General features: G+C 38.4%; 2 protein-coding genes across 2 annotated transcripts; one reads left to right on the forward strand and one right to left on the reverse strand.

Annotated features, from left to right (window-relative positions):
* Positions 1-2: 2 nt before the first annotated feature.
* Positions 3-15,211, forward strand: LOC133641720 (RCC1 domain-containing protein 1). The gene is made up of 8 exons (XM_062035663.1): positions 3-301; positions 364-564; positions 4,861-5,026; positions 5,097-5,218; positions 5,289-5,396; positions 9,919-10,068; positions 14,625-14,654; positions 14,737-15,211. The coding sequence occupies exons 1-8, from the start codon at positions 103-105 to the stop codon at positions 14,886-14,888; spliced, it is 1,128 nt and encodes a 375-aa protein (XP_061891647.1). The 5' UTR covers positions 3-102; the 3' UTR covers positions 14,889-15,211.
* Positions 14,600-17,146, reverse strand: LOC133641721 (calcium and integrin-binding protein 1-like). The gene is made up of 7 exons (XM_062035664.1): positions 16,998-17,146; positions 16,758-16,792; positions 16,587-16,686; positions 16,361-16,514; positions 16,005-16,123; positions 15,845-15,933; positions 14,600-15,208 (listed from the first exon to the last, which is right to left on the reverse strand). The coding sequence occupies exons 1-7, from the start codon at positions 17,046-17,048 to the stop codon at positions 15,187-15,189; spliced, it is 570 nt and encodes a 189-aa protein (XP_061891648.1). The 5' UTR covers positions 17,049-17,146; the 3' UTR covers positions 14,600-15,186.
* Between the last annotated feature and the right edge of the window lie 1,462 nt (positions 17,147-18,608).

Here is an 18,608-nt window from a genome sequence, read left to right on the forward strand (position 1 = left end):
TCTTCATTTCCACTTTGTGTGTTTTGAGTACACTATTAAAGAGTGAAGTGCCGGTTGTTGTTCTACGCATGCGCAGTAATGTAAAAGTATTACTCCGGTGCCATGCGCTGGTTCGGATTCGGCTTTAACGCCTTCGGACAGCTGCATCATGTGCGTGAAAGTGTCAGTAACAGCAACATTGTAAAGGAAGTCAAAGTGATCAATCCAGCAGAGCTGAAATGTCATTTGGACGGAAGCTGCGGCAGACAAATAAGTGGAGTCCGAGCAAGCTGGAGTGGATTAGCATCCCTGCATTTAGATGGTGAGTCACTTGTTTAAATATAACAACCCTGTAGCTGAGTCATGTATCTACGTTTTTGTCAGGTGACGGAGGCTTGTGCCTGGCAGGGTTTAATGCGGCGGGTGATACTTTTTTGGCGCGGAGCCGCGGGTGCGAGGACGCCGCCATCGGAGAGTCTTTTTTGATCCTCGCTTTTCCTGACAGAATTGAGTCATGGGACTTGAATAACAACCAGGAGACGCCAACATGGAGCATGAAAACAAAAACGTCACCTGTGGACGCTGGTAATTTTCTACACAACTTCTATTCTAGTGACTATCACAATTGTAACTTAAAGTCTTTATAAAACTGAAAGCTTAACATAAAGACGACAGCCATTGAAATCAGAATGCAAACAAAAAACGCTTCCGGTGTTTTGAGCGAACATGTGCTAGCATAAGATGTCTATGTTGGTGCTACCCATAGACTTCTTATAAGTAGACGCAGCATTGGCTACTGTGACGCGAGAAATTCGGCCGCCATCTTGAAGTGGTGATGAGTAGCCGGGGAGCAGCCTAAACCAGGGGTCCCCTAACTACGGCCCGCGGGCCGAATCCGGCTCGCCAGCGTCCAAAATAAAGTCCCAAGTATTAAAAAAAAATTACAAATAAAAAATTTAATTATTTTTTTCTGTCTTATCCACTTTGTACCGCTTGCTACTCACGGTGTCTCCTAGCCGCTCAGGCAAATCATATTGTCTAAAAATGCATTTTCTCTTCAATAACGTGACATCATCGCGCGTGCGGAAAGTGCGCTATATATATCTATATCTATATATAGATATATATATATCTAATATATCTATATATTTGATATATATATATATATATCAAATATATAGATATATTAGATATATATATATATATAGATATACATATATATCTGCGATGAGGTGGCGACTTGTCCAGGGTGTACCCCGCCTTCTGCCCGAATGCATCTGAGATAGGCTCCAGCACCCCCCGCGACCCCAGAAAGGGACAAGCGGTAGAAAATGGATGAGTATATATATGTATGTGTGTATATATATATATATATGTATGTATGTATGTATGTATGTATGTATGTATGTATGTATGTATGTATGTATGTATGTATGTGTATATGTATATATATATATATATATATATCAGTGGCGTGCCGTCACTAGAGGCAGGGGACGCGGGGCCTCACCTGCCGTCATGGAAAGAAAAAAAATGTAAAAAGAAAAAAATAATAATTAAATTGTTATATGTATCCAGTGATTATACTAAAGTTATTTTCCATTTAATTTCACCAGTTTTAGATTATTTTTATTTTTATTTTCACATTTGCCGTTCAAATACTGAGAAGAGACGGTGCGGTGATCAGCAGCCAGATGAGGCACGTCACTGATTTGTGCCTCAACATGGATTGCACAATGACTCGGCTAACTGCTGAGCTGCTGTGCAGTGGGACTGTATTGCTATATGAATTATATCAGCTAACTAAACTATGGCATAGTTTAGTTAACTGAGGTATATAATGTACAGTGTATTTTGTCAACAACTGTATGTGTGTAACGTATTTCTTGTGCTGAGCATTCATAAATCTGCTGCAAAAGATGTACTGGTTGAGGCTCGCAGTAATCCGGCCTCCTGGTGGTAGAGGGCGGTAGTGATCCCAAAGATCATTCCTCGGCCGCAGAAGAAAAAAAAAAAAAAAAGTTTGCAAGCGATTGTTTATTTCCTCTAGCCTGGACTTTTATTAAAAACATGGAGGATTACATATGTAAAATAAAACAGTTTTCTAAACTGGACTTTCAATCGAAATAGGAGGTAATAATTAAAGGTATACCAACGCCGGAGCTAAAAGGTTTGCTTTTGACTTCGGGACAGAAGACCCGTTCTTTTCAAACGGCGTGGTACACACGCAAAGGCTGTCCAGCAAGAAAGGTAAAACCATAATAATGTTTTTTTTATTAAATGTGCTTTTTTGTGTGCTACAGTTGTGTAAAGAATGCTGGTATGAGCTTTTAAACATAACCCGTTAACTGCTGCCAATCACATGGTGAATAAGATACTATTTAGGGTCCATATGTTTGTAAATCTGACTGTGATGATGCAGTGCCTCACCAGATATTAACCTCACCGCACGCCACTGATATATATATATATATACACACACACAGCCCGGCCCCCGGCCAAATTTTTTAACCCAATGCGGCCCCCGAGTCAAAACGTTAGGGGACCCCTGGCCTAAACTGACAGTTGACAGGTAGAAAACAAAGATGCCGGGCTGGTGTTCAGCGTTTTCCTACTCAAATAAGCGGACTGTTGAAAATAGTAATCGGGGGATTACTTTTTACAAGTAAGATTTAACATTAACGTACTATTGGTTGTATTTTGTAAAAAGAAACCGATGAAATGTTCTATTTTGTCTTCATTATTTTGTCAGAATGCTTAATTTGTATGTGAAAATCACAAATAAATCTTCTGGGGGAGGATGACGCCCCTACAGGGGTTTGGTTTACAAACTTTCAGCCCCACCTAAAACAAAATTCACCAGCCGCCACTGATTATGATGCGTTCTCATTTTAGGCAAAGTATAAGACAATACTTTCTTAACAGTATAATTGTAACCAGGAATAAGTCTTCAAGTAACAATATTCAAATACTAACATTGTTGGGTAAGACAGAATTTGGTTTTATTCTGAATCCAGTGAAACAGATTGGTGGTTTTAGCTGATAAAAAGACTTTCAGGTGTTTATATATGTTTATGTTTAAGTATTTGGCTGACGCTTTTATCCAAAGCGACATAGATTTAAAAAAATCACTGTAAACATGATCATTTAAGGGAAGACTGTAATACAGAATATCAATACAAAGTGTCAAGACAGAATAAAGTATCTGCTGCTGCAGCAACAGAGATACAGGCTATAGGTCCCTAAGATATATAGATATCTAATGTATTCATACATTGTTTATGTAGGATATACGCATGTATATATAACCTAATCGTATTGTTTCTTCAATTTAAAAATAGCTGACCGTTTTTTTCCCCCTTCTCTGGGATTATATTCCCAGTTTTGATCTCGGATGTCTGGTCACTTATAGCATATAATAATATTCTATTACTGTTAAGCAAACTATGAATAATAAAACATGGCAAAACATGTGTCCTTTATCATAGTTACATGTATGACAAAAAACCGCGTGAAAATCAGTGGTATTCAGTGAGGTAAAATGAATTAAATGCGCTGACAGTTCATTGCTCCTGCCAAATGAATTGCAATGAGTGGAGCGGGTCACCACTCCAAGATGGCGTCTCGTCAGCGCCAGTAGGCAGTAGCGCTCCATGCTGCGTCTACTTATAAGATGTCTATGGCATAGGATGTCTATGGGGCTACCCATAGACATCCTATAAGTAGACGCAGCATCGACCGCTACTGGCGCTGACGAGACGCGGAGCCGCCATCTTGGAGTGGTGATCCGCTCCACTCAGTGCAATTCATTTGGCAGGAGCAATGAACGGTCAGCGCATTTAATTCATCTTATCTCACTGAATACCCCCCGCCTTCTGCCCGAATGCAGCTGGGATAGGCTCCTTTGTGTCCCTCTACCCAAGTTTACATTTTTGGTACCGTATGGGTTTTGTATTTTCAATATTAAATGTTAATATACGGAATGTTTTTATACATTTTATTCACATGCATATCATACGGTACAGTACAATCGATTCAGATAAATGCCAAATGTTCTAAAATACTGTATTCAGTGTTTGTGTTGTTTGATCAGTTAATATAAATGTATTTGACATTAAAGGTATCAAACATAATAGTGTATAAAATAACAACATGAAAAATAACGCCTCAGTTACTTTGCTAAGTAACTAGTTACTCTTACAATGAGGTAACTAACTCAATTACTTTTTGGGAGTGGTAATTAGTAACTATAACCAATTACTTTAAGGTAAGATGACTGACACTGCAAATGAGGCACATTCCAAATGGCTTGTTTGGAGGAAGTATGAAGGCAACATTGTTTTTTTTTGTTGTTTTTTTTTAAATATCTCCGCCATGTCTCCATTGTTTGATTTCACATTTTTGCGACCTATGCAGATCCCAAATACACAAAAACAGGTACCCAAAAGATAGGTTTTGCATAGTAGGTCCCCTTTAAGAACAATAAAAAAACACAATTGTATTTTTGGAAAAGGAAAAAAATATATAATGCAAAACCAAAGAGAGTGAGGAAAAACTGTTTGTTTTTTTGCCAACCTCATCAGTTAGATAGCAGTATGACACAAACACACACAGTATTACTAATAATAGTTGAGCTTATTTTTAACATGCTTAAATAGAATACTTGGAAGTATAATACATCACAAGTTTACACTTGCACAATTTAACACATCTGAAAAGGAGTAGGAAGAGGATTAATTTTTAACCCATCTTTATGTCAATTTGTTCACACCCTATATTAACCTATTTTTAAAAAAAATAACATTGTTGCAATAGTATGATCATGTAAAGAAGAAAAACAAACAGCACCACCATCTTCTCTATCACTTTCCTGATTTCCAGGTATGCCACTGAATCTGCCATTGACCCATGATGGTTACATTGCCACCAAACCTCCTTTCTACCACCCTTTATCACCTCTCCTGAAGGCCACCAGGCTGGCACTGGGTGCAGAGCACACCATCCTGCTCAGCGCCGCTGGAGCGGTGTACACCTGGGGATTGGGCAGGTAGATCCCACATGTTTCAATGACGAGTAATCTGGAGAAGACCTTAATCATTTTCTGTGCTACTTAACAGTCATGGCCAGCTTGGGCATGGGGGCCTCTCGTCTGAAGAAGAACCCAGGGTAGTGGAGGCCCTTTGGGGCATGACTATGAGCTGTGTGGCCACAGGAGGCTGGCACACTGTTTGCATCAGTGGTAACAGAAACACTTAATGATGTCAGCTCAGTTTACTCTTCATAAATGGTTTGAAATATATGTTTAACAGATGGGGGTGACATGTATGTGTGGGGCTGGAATGAGAGTGGCCAGCTTGGACTACCCTCGCAAGCTGTGAGGCAGACTCGGCAGCATCTGAATAGTCAACAAGGAGCAGGTTGAGCTTTCTTTTTAAACTGGGTTTTTACTCGTATTTTAGTAATTTTATTTGAGGATGTCAGATCTACTCTAACGCATCACAATGTAGTGCTGGTGCTTATACATATTATATGGTAAATCATACATGTTTTCATGGAGAATTCAAGCACGTTCTTCTTCATTGAGACCGAATCAGAAGTGCCTCTGTTGTTTGCAGTCAAGTAGTGCACTCAATGTAGTCTTTTGGATTTTGAGTGCATAAGTAAGTGGCAAGTGGGCTGTGATTGACCGTAACCACCCTTAATCATTGCCATTTTAGCTACTTAGCAGAATGGGAAGAACACAGTTTAGTGGTTGTTATTGACAATTAAAAAGGAAAGAAAAACATACATACATTTTGTAATTGTGGTGAAACAATTACTCATGTAATTTGAGTACCTTGATTACGAAAAATTATCCAGGAACTTCCTCTGCCTCAAGGCTTATATAATGGTAAAGCTAAAAGCATGACAACTTTTATTGTGGTCCAACACGCTTATGTTACCAATCCTTAGGAAAAAAGGAAGCAAATGCATTGTTTCCCATATATTTAAAGGGGACATTTTTAAGCAAATTAAATTTGCCCTGCCACAAATACCTCCGGATCGCTCTCGCTTATGAACAAATTATACTGGAAGTGTGGCAGTATGCATCGTAACTCAGCTTTACAGTACACCTTATGTACACCTGCCTTGCCAGAGACGTATCAGACGGGATATGTTCTTCCACTTTTTCGACTTTGTCTCTACATTTAGTGAGTCGAGGAACACATTAATAGTGAAAGAGGGGAGTGGGCAATGTCATGCATTCATTTTGTAATTAAATACAAGCGGTCACGAAAGGCGAAGGATTTGCCATGAGAGAGGAGATCTGCCTCCAAAAGACCAGGAAGTGTGCATTACCACCATGCATGCGTGTACGAAACCTCAAGAAGAGTGTAAGTTGCACAGTGAAACCTTGCTTGGATACACTCTTGCATCGTTTGTAGGGCTGCGAATCTTTGGGTGTCCCACGATTCGATTCAAAATGGATTTTTTTCGATTCAACGCGATTCTCGATTCAAAAACGATATTTTCCCGATTCAAAACGATTCTCTATTCATTCAATACATAGGATTTCAGCAGGATCTACCCCAGTCTGCTGACATGCAAGCAGAGTAGTAGATTTTTGTAAAAAGCTTTTATAATTGTAAAGGACAATATTTTATCAACTGATTGCAATAATGTAAATTTGTTTTAACTATTAAATGAACCAAAAATATGACTTATTTTATCTTTGTGAAAATATTGGACACAGTGTGTTGTCAAGCTTATGAGATGCGATGCAAGTGTAAGCCACTGTGACACTATTGTTCTTTTTATTTATTTATAAATGTCTAATGATAATGTCAATGAGGGATTTTTAATCACTGCTATGTTGAAATTGTAACTAATATTGATACTGTTGTTGATAATATTCATTTTTGTTTCACTACTTTTGGTCTGTTCTGTGTCGTGTTTGTGTCTCCTCTCAATTCCTGTTTATTGCAGTGTTGCTGGGTCGGTTTGGTTTTGGAATTGGATTGCATTGTTATGGTATTGCTGTGTATTGTTTTGTTGGATTGATTAATTAAAAAAATAAATACATTAAATAAAATACAATGGAAAAAAGAAAAAAAAATCTATTTTTTAAAATTTAGAATCGATTCTGAATCGCACAACGTGAGAATCACGATTCGAATTCATATCGATTTTTTTTCCCACACCCCTAATCGTTTGCCAGCACGTTGTCTTCTTGGTGTTCATCATGTGGCTCAGGGACCATTTTTGGGAATGTGGCTTTTTTTATGTGTTCCTGACACATTGTACAAAGAAAATAAATACCCAGCAAAAATGGACAAATAGATTAAAAAGGCATAATAATAAAATGGAAAAAAAGATTAAATGTTGATACTAAAAACAAATCCAAATCCAAAGATTTGTCTTATAATATATACCATTTATCTTTTTTATTAGTTTATTTAATTACAAATTACATTGATTGATTGATTGATTGAGACTTTTATTAGTAGGTTGCACAGTGAAGTACATATTCCGTACAATTGACCACTAAATGGTAACACCCGAATAAGTTTTTCAACTTGTTTAAGTCGGGGTCCACTTAAATTGATTCATGATACAGATATATACTATCATATATACTATCATCATAATACAGTCATCACACAAGATAATCACATTGAATTATTTACATTATTTACAATCAGGAGGGGGGGGTAGGATATGGACAGCAAGTAGTGGACATAGAGAGAGAGAGATCAGAAGGCATAAGAAAAAGTATCTGCATTTGATTGTTTACATTTGATTATTAGCAATCCGGGGAGGGTGTTAGTTTAGGGTTGTAGCTGCCTGGAGGTGAACTTTTATTGCGGTTTTGAAGGAGGATAGAGATGCCCTTTCTTTTATACCTGTTGGGAGCGCATTCCACATTGATGTGGCATAGAAAGATGTCATGACAGCGCTGGGAGTTAAAGAAATAGAAAATAAAAACATTTTAGCTCACTTATCATAGCTTGTGATTTCTAGTAAACAATTCTGTGTACCGGTAATCAGAATAATTTTAATTGGCCAAGTATGTTTGACACACAAGGAATTTGATATAGTAGACTGTGCTTTCTTTGTTCAATGCAAGGATAAAATAAAAACTACGAGAGGGCACATGGAACAAGAAATTGTGTGTCTCACTCTTTTGGTTGAGTGATAAAATATCAAGTATCAATTGTGTCTCGTGTGCTCCGCTACGAAATAAAATGTAAAATCTAACTAAGAATGTTTGTCTAAATCAGTCAGCCGGTCAGGTCTAAGTTCAGGGTTTATAAATACACCACAGCCATGAACATACTGAAATATTTAATTTAGTTTTAGTAATTTCAAAATGAAACCAATTGGTTGTGTATTAACAAACATTTTTTTCAGAAAAACTTGTAAATGTAAAAAAAATATAGACATTTAAAAAATATTCATATCGATAGGTTCTGTTAAACCACTATTGGTAACATAGGACTGGGCGATAAAACGATATCAGTATATATCGCGATAGACACGTAATCGATATCAATAAAAAATTGCGTTAGGTATATATGCTTTTTTATTTTGGTCCGCCGGATAAAACAGGAAGTTGCGAGGCAAGGTTAGTTGCATGAACAAAGGCCCTTGCTAATTGAGCAATTCAGGAAGTGATCACTGGTGAGTGGGAGTGACACGCTAACAGCCAATCAGGTAACAGTATCAACTTTTTAGTTTTGGTTGCGCCATCATGTTGTCTCAAGGTTCATTCTTTGTATTTAGTCAGAAGAGAGACTAAAAAAAGGTGCTGCAGAGAGCGAGTAAATTGTTGATAAAAGAAGAATAGTCACCTCGACAGTATGGCAGTTTTTAGGATTTTTTAAAAAACGGACCATAGTCAGACCAAGGCGCTCATAATCAGTAATAGCACACAACCTTAGCCGCGCTCACCCTTGAAATAATACCTTTTAGGTTTCTCGGTTTACTTTTTCACACTTTGCACCGTTTTGCTACACTTTATTAGGCATTTCTAACATATTCCTTTTTTTTCACCTTAATTTTAAGAGGTTATTGTGAAGCGTTCAACGTAATTTTAAAATATTGTTTACATTGATTGTTTTCCATGGTTGTGTTGACATTACCTTTCCGCCTTGATAGCTGAGAGGATTATAATCAGAGGAAGGTTATATTTTAAATAACACATTTTACATTTAATATATTTTTCTCCTAGTCCTTATTTTTGATTGGTTGATACAGAACACGTATATTGTGATACTGTTTTCAGCTAATAGTGTTTTTGTTAAAAAAATAAGAAAAGGTAATAACAAATGTAACTTTGATCAAGTTGCAAACAGCCCCCATAAATAGAATGTTTTGTCTCTTGTGTATTTATAATTGTTCTTTAACCAAGCCAAAATGTGGGAGAATACTTGATTACTAAAATATTTGATAGCTGCAGTCCTATTTTGGAACGGCACTACATTGTCAAAATTTGTGCTCTAAGAATTAAGTACACAGTGTACATATTTAAGTGTGAAAATAGTACAAAGTAAGCAGCTTAATATGTATTCCATTTAAAAGCAAACTATTCAAACCTTGAAATAAGAAAATAAAATTTAAAAAATCACTCTGAAGCATTTACTCTACTCTCAAAAGTCATCTCAGAAATATAGTCCCAATAAACATTAGCTCCTGCTTCTAAATTTGCTCTGATTTGTTTGTGCTTACAATCTTGGTCGCATGAAGAATATGTCTTAGTACTTCAAACCTATATGATTTTGACAATAGAATGGTATAGGATACAGTGGTAGCTAAAAATAGCACTGGCCATTACACATTTGTCATTGGCCTTAATGGATTACTGTAAAACACTGGTTACAATACAGTAAGAAACTTTAACCAAAGTATCCAAATGTCATGAGGTTTGACATCAGTCTATTTATGTTTTTTAACTTACAGGAACTTCTTCATGTCAGGAGCTGCCGACTGAAGAGAATGACAAAGAAGTGTTTATATCCATCCAGGCATTCCCAGCTCTTTTGGACATTACTCCATCCTGTGAGGTGACGTCTGTTGACTGTGGCTCCCGGCACACGGCAGCAGTAACATGTAAGACAGCTACACTTGTCCTAATTATTAAAATGTTAGATTTTTCCCAAACTTGTGCACTCTTATTAGTTTTTTTTGGCAAGAAAATGTAGCTATTCTTAGTGAATGTTCTTCACGCTGGTGAAAGTCTAATTCAAATGTCAATGTTCATTTAGTATTGGCAAACAAAATTACTTAAGAGCACAGGTCACTCACAAGGTTTTAAATTATGTTAAATTCTACTTACCGTTTTTATTTTTCCATTTCCAAAGTTCCATAAGATTCACATGTTGCTACATGCTTAAACAGTGATCTTATTTGGCAGATATCTGTTTGAGTGTCTAAACATATATTAAAGGGGTCCTACAATTCAAAAATCAACTTTTCCTACCACTCAGTACCGAAAATTTAAAATAAAACCATGGAGGCATGGCGGAGAATGTTAGAAAATTAGTTTTATAAATATATCATTCTTCTAAACTTGCTCCAAACAAGTTGTTCGGAATTTGAGACTTTAGTGACGAACGCCGCTGCAGGTTTCTCGATGGGCTTTAATTATGTTTTGAAAACTTCCTCAGCCAGCCACTTTTAGGGTTGGGTGTCGTTTGAATTTGAACGATTCTGATTCCGATTCTTTGTTTCGATTCCGATTCCTGATGATTCTCGGTTCCGATTCTCTTAAGAGGCATGGTCAAAAAAAAGTTTAGGATATTTTAAATGAGCTAGCTAACCTACAGTCTTTCTGAATTAAATAGTCTGACATTCTCCATCAATTTTAATTCTATTAACTTTTTATGAACTTTACTATAAATTCCTCACAGGGCTGTTTTCAACTAGAATATAAATATAAAATCTATGAACTTGAATATAAATATTATAAATTATGAATACATTTTCCCAGGGGTACACTTTCCTCAAGAGAGCTTTATTTTTGAAAACCTCATAAACACATTTACACACACAAGTGTATGATGCTGCAGGTACTTAAAAATGTTAGCGTGCTCCCACTGATGGGCTAACCTGGTGCAGAAAAGCAAATAAACAATAAGAAACAACTTGCAAAACCCAGTCCAGATTAGCAGCAGGTACAGTATAAAATCAGAGACAGTTCTTGTTTAGGAAAATGACCATATCCGCCTTCTCAGGCAGGATGCGTGAGCGTTCTGGACAGATAGTGTCTCCTGCTGTGGAAAATACACATTCGCTGGGTGTGGAAGAAGCTTGAACGCATAAATAGGAGAAAGCTAGATCTGACAGCAAAGGATAAGTCTTTTGTTGGTTCCACCGGACCACCACCATGTAGCAAGGTCGTCAGACATAAGTATCGGTGGAACGCCCTGGTACATCTGCAGCTCTCTCTCCACTCGTTTCTTGATGGACATGGAGCTCTGTTATTTCGCGGTTATTTCAATTTTTTTTGAAAAGTGAAGCCACACTTTCGACCGCCGACACCCGCTATCCATGCTTGAGCTTGACTGACTCGCTCGGCTATGCTAACACTTCCGGCGGTGGACGCTTCTTCGTTGGTGTTCAGCGGCTTCTTCGTCCGGTTCGGCGGACATATTTTTTTCCGGTCGGCGGACTAAATTGGCGTGACAGCATCGAAAATAGGAATCGAAATTTAAACTTTTGAACGATTCCGGGAGAATCGGAAAGTTAGTCCCGGTTCCAATCGATACTCGATACCCAACCCTAGCCACTTCTGCTGAAATGTGTAGTTGTTGGACATGTATTTCTTGTCGCGCTTTCGCCAAAGCATAAGCGCACGTTCACAAGATGTTGCATTTAGTGTTCTGACTTTGTGCATCGGCCGTTGACAATAGCCAATTAAAGGGTTCCCGCCTGTCAAATCCTCACTCTGTCCTTCCAATCAAAAATATTAAATGTTTATTTATTCAAAATAAATTATGAACAACAATGTATTTTTCATCAATTGTATAGGCCTGTGTAACTGAGGCCAGTCAATTATGGAGAGTACTAACAATTAGGTTGCCCCCAAATATCAAATTCCAGAGGGCCCGCCTCGGGAAAAGCCTTATCCCTGCAGCTATAGCCGCCCTAAACAGCAGGCCCGGCCGACCTGTCTGACAAGCCTGTAAATGTGTTGGTTATGTAGGATGTCTTTTTGTTATTTTTGTTCGTGATGTGTAATGTCTATCGTTTAAATGTACAGCAGTGAAAATGAATTTCCCCAACGGGGACCAATAAATCTAAATCTAAATATGGCGAAACACACAAATTGTTAAGATAGTCGATAAGCGGACTATCAAAATAGTCGTTAGTTGCGGCACTTCCTGTGATTGGGCAGCCAAAAGATGGAATTGGACCTTTGGTAGGCACAGAAAAATGGACTCGTTTAGGTGATTGGCTGCCACATACAGACCATCAGCCCCCAGACAGCTTATTTTTCAGGGGAGGCTCAGTTAGGATGTATGCAGGCTACTTTACACAGCTGCTCTCTCTCTGTCTGACTCCAGTACTGCATTTTACTGCCAATACTTTTTTTCCACCCTAAAATTAAATTCAGGTTTGTCGCTTTTCAGAAAACATTAAGGGCTTCAGCCCTGGTAGCCACCCCCTAACAGCGCCCATGATACTTAGCAGTTCTTCTCATTAGTTGGTTGCGAGTAGTGAGGAGATGTCCGTGCATTCTGTATATTGTCCCGCCTGCGTGTAACGAAAAAGATTGAGGCTGATTGACAAGAGGCTGTACTCAAGTTAATTTAATTCTGCTGTCAAATAAACAAGCTCAGGTGCTTAGAGCGAGACTTATTGTTTGTCTACCGTGCGTGACTTCTTCCCGGAAATGATAAACAGTGGTGGTCCACCAAGCCAAGATGGCTGTTATGCAGCGCGCAAACTCTGAGTACGCAAGGGGCATAGATCTTCCTGCAAAAAGCAGACACAATCCAAAAATCTAACTATGCAATGGAATAGACACTGATATTTTATCGAAAAAAAGATTTGTCAAATGATATTAAGGATTATCCGTTGGAGTTCCCAGACCTATCAAACTATGTTGTGATCCAGATATCATTCTACATGACAAAACAGATGAAAACTTGGAAAAGCATGGAGGTCTGTAACTTTTTTGTGTGGCTGGGTCAAGGAAATTGGTATCAAGATTGTCTAAATATGCATCGTTTTTGCTTGGGTAAAGGTTGCATTTCATGATTTAACTCTGTGTCTAAAGTTATGTTTTTTGTTGGTGCTGTTGCACGTGCCGTTTACCATTACGCGTGTTTTTCTCCATCATTATCAAAATATAACTTTAGATGTGAACATTGTGTATGTGCTGAAAGCTTCATTTATGATTGCTGCCTTTGGTAAAAGCTTAACTACTTTAGGTTGTGCTCACATTTGCTCTTTTAATTACACTTGCTTTACAAGACACCCGTAGCTAAAATCTGTTTTAAGAAATACAAATATTATCAAGATAAATACTTAAAAGGGGAAATACTAAACGTTAAAAGTATATCAAACAAACCTTTAACAAAGTGATCGCTGCAAACTCGTGCATTCTTTGACTCTGCTCCCTTGGAGTGGAGTGTGTGCCGTTTTTCTCGTCGTCGTTTCCTAAAATCTTGCACACTTCTGCCCTCCTTGATTACCTCTCGAGGAACTCTGAAGAAACGATTATCCTTTTAGCGATTTGAACAGTTCGTACAGCCCAAAACAACACAAGCATAGAGCATTTTTCTTTGAGAAAGGTTAAATGGTACTTAGTACTCATTGAAACAGATGCTGTTTCAACATGAATCACGCATATTTGATGAGCCGTCATGTAAATCCAAGGAATTGGCTATCGGCCCAGGCCAACAATTGTATGAAATATTTTAATGCCTCTGGACATTATATTTAATGATTTTTTTAATGCCATTTAAGGCCTTCATTACCGCAAATTCCATTTAATGACATAATGCTTTTTAATTACCCGCGTAAACCCTGATTCGGTTGTAATCCCCAGTTGAAGTTTAACGTTTTTCCTATATCCTCTTGTGGATCAGACTGTTACGTACATGCACACACATGCTAAAATCCTACGCTGTTGCCATTTCTAATAAAAAGTAACGTATAACTTATACATCTAAGTAGACTCGATATGAAAGTGCTAAAAACGACAACGCAGTTGAAGGGGGCTTGGCCTGCAGGGCTTCTGTACGTAGAGATTGCTAACAAAACCGCGCATTGAGAAGAGAATGTCAGAAAGCGGCTTGAAGATAGACTGTAAAACAAAATCGATGCAAACATTTTAGTTTTATGTAGACCGCAAGGTAGTGTTTTAAATGTAGAAAGCAAATAATAATATGACCCTTTAAAATGGGATTATCTTGTTTGATTTTAATTGCTGGCAAAAGTGCAATATGGATTACTTCCAGATCAAACCTTGTTGAACAGCTAGAGATGGGTAAGACCAAGTCTGAAAACAAATTGCAGACCAACACAGTAATAAACACCTCTAAAAACCAACGTTTTTGTTCTGTTATATCACTACTAAGATTTGGGTTTTAAAAGTTTTCTTGGTCAACATAACTGAAGCTTTTATTACCTTTGTTTTTTTCCTCATTTTTTTTTAGCCACTGGTGACCTCTACACATGGGGCTGGGGTGAGTTTGACATTGACTCTGAACAAAGTGACAGAAAAATGTACTTTAACTTAACAAAGCACAACTTTCTTGTTTTTCTTAGGCGAATACGGTCAGCTCGGATATGAGACGTCCTGTTCAGATGAGCCGCGGCGTGTGGACTACTTCAGGGACAAACAGATGCGTGTTGTTGACGTGACGTGCGGAGGGTGGAACACTTTTGCTGCTGTCGTCAAGGAGGAAGTGGATGACTGATACAGTTAATAAACATGGACTTTGCTTTTTGAGCTCATTGTTCAAATCTTTTAAGAGTCAAACTCAGCATTTTGTAATTTACTTGGTACAAAAAACTGGGAAAATTGTGTATTTTGTTCAACTTTTTTATGGAAATATAAAGAACAGTTTTTTCAAAAATCACTGACCTGTTGATTAACATTTAACAGCAGATAAGTCAATAAAATACATATATAATTTAAGGCAAACATCAGGTTTATATGACTAATTAAACAATGGAATAAGTGGATGATCATTTTCAGTTGTCGACTGAAGGTCTTCACAGCACAATTTTGAAGGAACTGTGGAGAAATGGGTTGAAATAAATTCTAAAATCGTGTTTAATAAAACACTTGATTAGGGATGGGTATCGAAACACGGTTATGAGCATCAAACATACACTAATGATTCCTTTTCTGCGCATTCCCTATGGTCCGTTTTGCTGCAATTATGGCAATTTGTTGTGGATTTTTCTTACATTAATGAATGGTCATTTAATTTTTAATTTAGGCATTTCAATTACTGAACCAACTTTAATGTCATAAACATAAGGCTTTTTTTTTAACCAAAAAAATGGATAGCTTCCTCTTCTTATGTACTGTTTTGATAGTACCATTTGAGATTGGTAGGTTGTGAGTTCAAACCCCCGTCATAACAGACTATAACAATGGGACTCATTACCTCCCTGCTTGGCACTCAGCATCAAGGGTTGGAATGGGGGGTTAAATCACCAAAATGATTCCCGAGTGCGGCAACCGCTGCTGCTCACTGCTCCCCTCGCCTCCCAGGGGGTGGAACAAGGGGATGGGTCAAATACAGAGGTTAATTTCACCACACCTAGTGTGTGTGTGACTATCAGTGGTACTTTAACTTTGATTCAATTATCAGTTAAAATGTAAATGATACCCATCCCTACTTTTGATTAGCTTTATGCTCACCTGACAAAATCCGGGGACCTGGAAATAACATGCTGAAACTCTGAAAGGTTCACAGTTCCATCCTTGTCGATGTCGGACTCGTCAAGAATCTTAACATGCAGAAGAAAGAACAGGATTTGAGGGTCGTGATTCACTGTGTTGCAGTGCAAAGCTCACTCACATTGGTGATGAGCTGCCTCATCTCCTCCGAGGTTAATCTTGTGTCATCCGTCTCTCCCGTCAAGCAGTTAATCAGTTTCTCCAGATCCCCACAATCAAGAGTTCCGTCATCATCAAAATCTAAAGATAGGAACGTTGCATGAATAGAACTGTTACTTTGGCTGTAATAGATGTGTGTGCATGTTGTTTTTTGTAAACATCCATCCATCCATCCATTTTCTACCGCCTGTCCCTTTCGGGGTCACGGGGGGTGCTGGAGCCTATCACAGTAGCCACCTCATCGCAGGGCCAACACAGATAGACAACATTTACACACTAGGGTAAATTTTGTGTTGCCAATCAACCTACAATGCTTACCAAATATACGGAATGCGTAATGAGACTTAATTTCCAGTGTAGCAGAGTCGCTAAAGGCACTCAAAAGATCTAAAAAATCCTCAAAGGTAAGGCTCCCATCTTTCAGTTCTGATGTGGAGAAGACATGGCAGATTCTCGTTCCGAAAGGGTTGGACTGGGACAAGAGGTAGAAAGGTCAGTGCAGTTTATCAATACCCAATGCACTATATGGAGGAGTCCTTATCACCTTTAGTTCTGGAAGGGTGAGAATCTTCTCCATGGGCACCCTAGCGTTTGGAACATCTTGCTCTTCTTTCTTGAGCAGCTCAGTGAAGCGTTTATGCGCCCTATAACAAAGCCATGCCAGCTTGTTTACATAAACACAGCCAAAGGAACCTTAGTATGAACGTTTACTTACAGAAGAATTTCTTGTTTTGATAAAAATGTCAGCTCCTAGAAGCAGAAGTATAACGGTCACCATGGAGAAACACGGACTGCTTGATATTTGCAAACGTTCTAATAGCGTTTAAACTTAAAGTTTAACATGACAGGCAATGTTGTTGACAATGCTCTCGTTAGCAGCTAAGCCAACATAGCTAGCACAGCCGCGGGGGGCATTTAGCGTTATATTTATTTTTCTTTCAATTTGGTCACTTACTTGGTATTCTGAGAGCAAATCTTTCCCAAGTTGACTCGCCGTTGTTCCCATCTTGTCGTGTCCGACGAATAACTTTAAAGACGCCTGTAGTTTTCCGAAATAGTCAACTGGTGTCCCACTTCCGGTATGTCGTTAACCCTTTCGCGCTTCTACACACGCAGTTTATTTGATTGATTGATTGAAACTTGTATTAGTAGATTGCACAGTGAAGTACATATTCCGTACAATTGACCACTAAATGGTAACACCCGAATACGTTTTTCAACTTGTTTAAGTCGGGGTCCACTTAAATTAATTAATGATACAGATACAGTATATACTATCAAATATATACTATCATCATAATACAGTCACCACACAAGATAATCATCAGAGTATATACATTGAATTATTTACATTATTTACAATCCGGGGTGTGGGATGTGGAGGGGGGTTAGGTTTGTTTGGTATCAACACTTAGTCATCAACAATTGTATCATCAGAGAAATGGACATTGAAACAGTGTAGGACTGACTTGGTAGGATATGTACAGCAAGTAGTGGACATAGAGAGAGAGATCAGAAAGTATAAGAAAAAGTGTCTACATTTGATTATTTACATTTGATTATTTACAATCCGAAGAGGTACAGCCCTTTGAGACACTTGTGATTTAGGGCTATATAAATAAACATTGATTGATTGATTATGACGTGGAAGGGAGGGTGTTAGTTTAGAGTTGTAGTTGCCTGGAGGTGTTCTTTTAGTGTGGTTTTGAAGGAGGATAGAGATGCTCTTTCCTTTACACCTGTTGGGAGCGCAATCCACAATAATGTGGCACAGAAAGAGAATGAGTTAAGACCTTTGTTAGATCGGAATCTAGGTTTAACGTGGTTAGTGGAGCTCCCCCTGGTGTTGTGGTTATGGCGGTCATTTACGTTAAGGAAGTAGTTTGACATGTACTTCGGTATCAGGGAGGTGTAACGGATTTTATAGACTAGGCTCAGTGCAAGTTGTTTTACTCTGTCCTCCACCCTGAGCCAGCCCACTTTGGAGAAGTGGGTATAGGAGTGAGGTGTGATCTGGTGTGGAGGTCTAGAAGTAATCTGACTAGCTTGTTCTGGGATGTTTGGAGTTTAGATTTGAGGGTTTTGGAGGTGCTAGGGTACCAGGAGGTGCATGCGTAATCGAAAAAGGGTTGAACGAGAGTTCCCGCTAGAATCCTCATGGTGCTTTTGTTTACCAGAGAGGAGATTCTGTAGAGAAATCTCGTTCGTTGGTTGACCTTTTTGATTACCTTGGTTGCCATTTTATCACAGGAAAGATTAGCCTCTAGAATGGAACCTAGGTAGGTGACCTCATCTTTCCTGGTGATAACAATGTCACCCACTTTTATAGTGAAGTCAAATATGATGGATTTATCAGTGAATATCTTGTTGCAGGGTAATAAAGTGTGACCTTAACATGAATATGCTGTGACAGAAGATGGGGGCTATTCTGGTGTGATATCTTAGCGAGTCAGTTAAAGGTTACCAGGTACGTAACTTTACTTTCCTGGCGATGTCAGTCACGGTCTGTAGAATGTGGAGTGTGAATGTGTGACTGGTGTTGCCAGATGGGAAATTACACATTATC

Source organism: Entelurus aequoreus, linkage group LG24 (assembly GCF_033978785.1).
Source record: "Entelurus aequoreus isolate RoL-2023_Sb linkage group LG24, RoL_Eaeq_v1.1, whole genome shotgun sequence".
Lineage (NCBI taxonomy): Eukaryota > Metazoa > Chordata > Actinopteri > Syngnathiformes > Syngnathidae > Entelurus > Entelurus aequoreus.

Coding starts and splice junctions, on each gene's coding strand:
- LOC133641720 (XM_062035663.1), top strand. CDS start 103: ATGCGCTGGTTCGGATTCGGCTTTAACGCCTTCGGACAGCTGCATCAT. Junction 5,219..5,288: donor GCACACTGTTTGCATCAGTG/GTAACAGAAACA, acceptor TATGTTTAACAG/ATGGGGGTGACATGTATGTG. Junction 5,397..9,918: donor GAATAGTCAACAAGGAGCAG/GTTGAGCTTTCT, acceptor TTTAACTTACAG/GAACTTCTTCATGTCAGGAG.
- LOC133641721 (XM_062035664.1), bottom strand. CDS start 17,048: ATGGGAACAACGGCGAGTCAACTTGGGAAAGATTTGCTCTCAGAATAC. Junction 16,124..16,360: donor TTACGCATTCCGTATATTTG/GTAAGCATTGTA, acceptor TCCTATCTTTAG/ATTTTGATGATGACGGAACT. Junction 15,934..16,004: donor TGAGGCAGCTCATCACCAAT/GTGAGTGAGCTT, acceptor CTGCATGTTAAG/ATTCTTGACGAGTCCGACAT.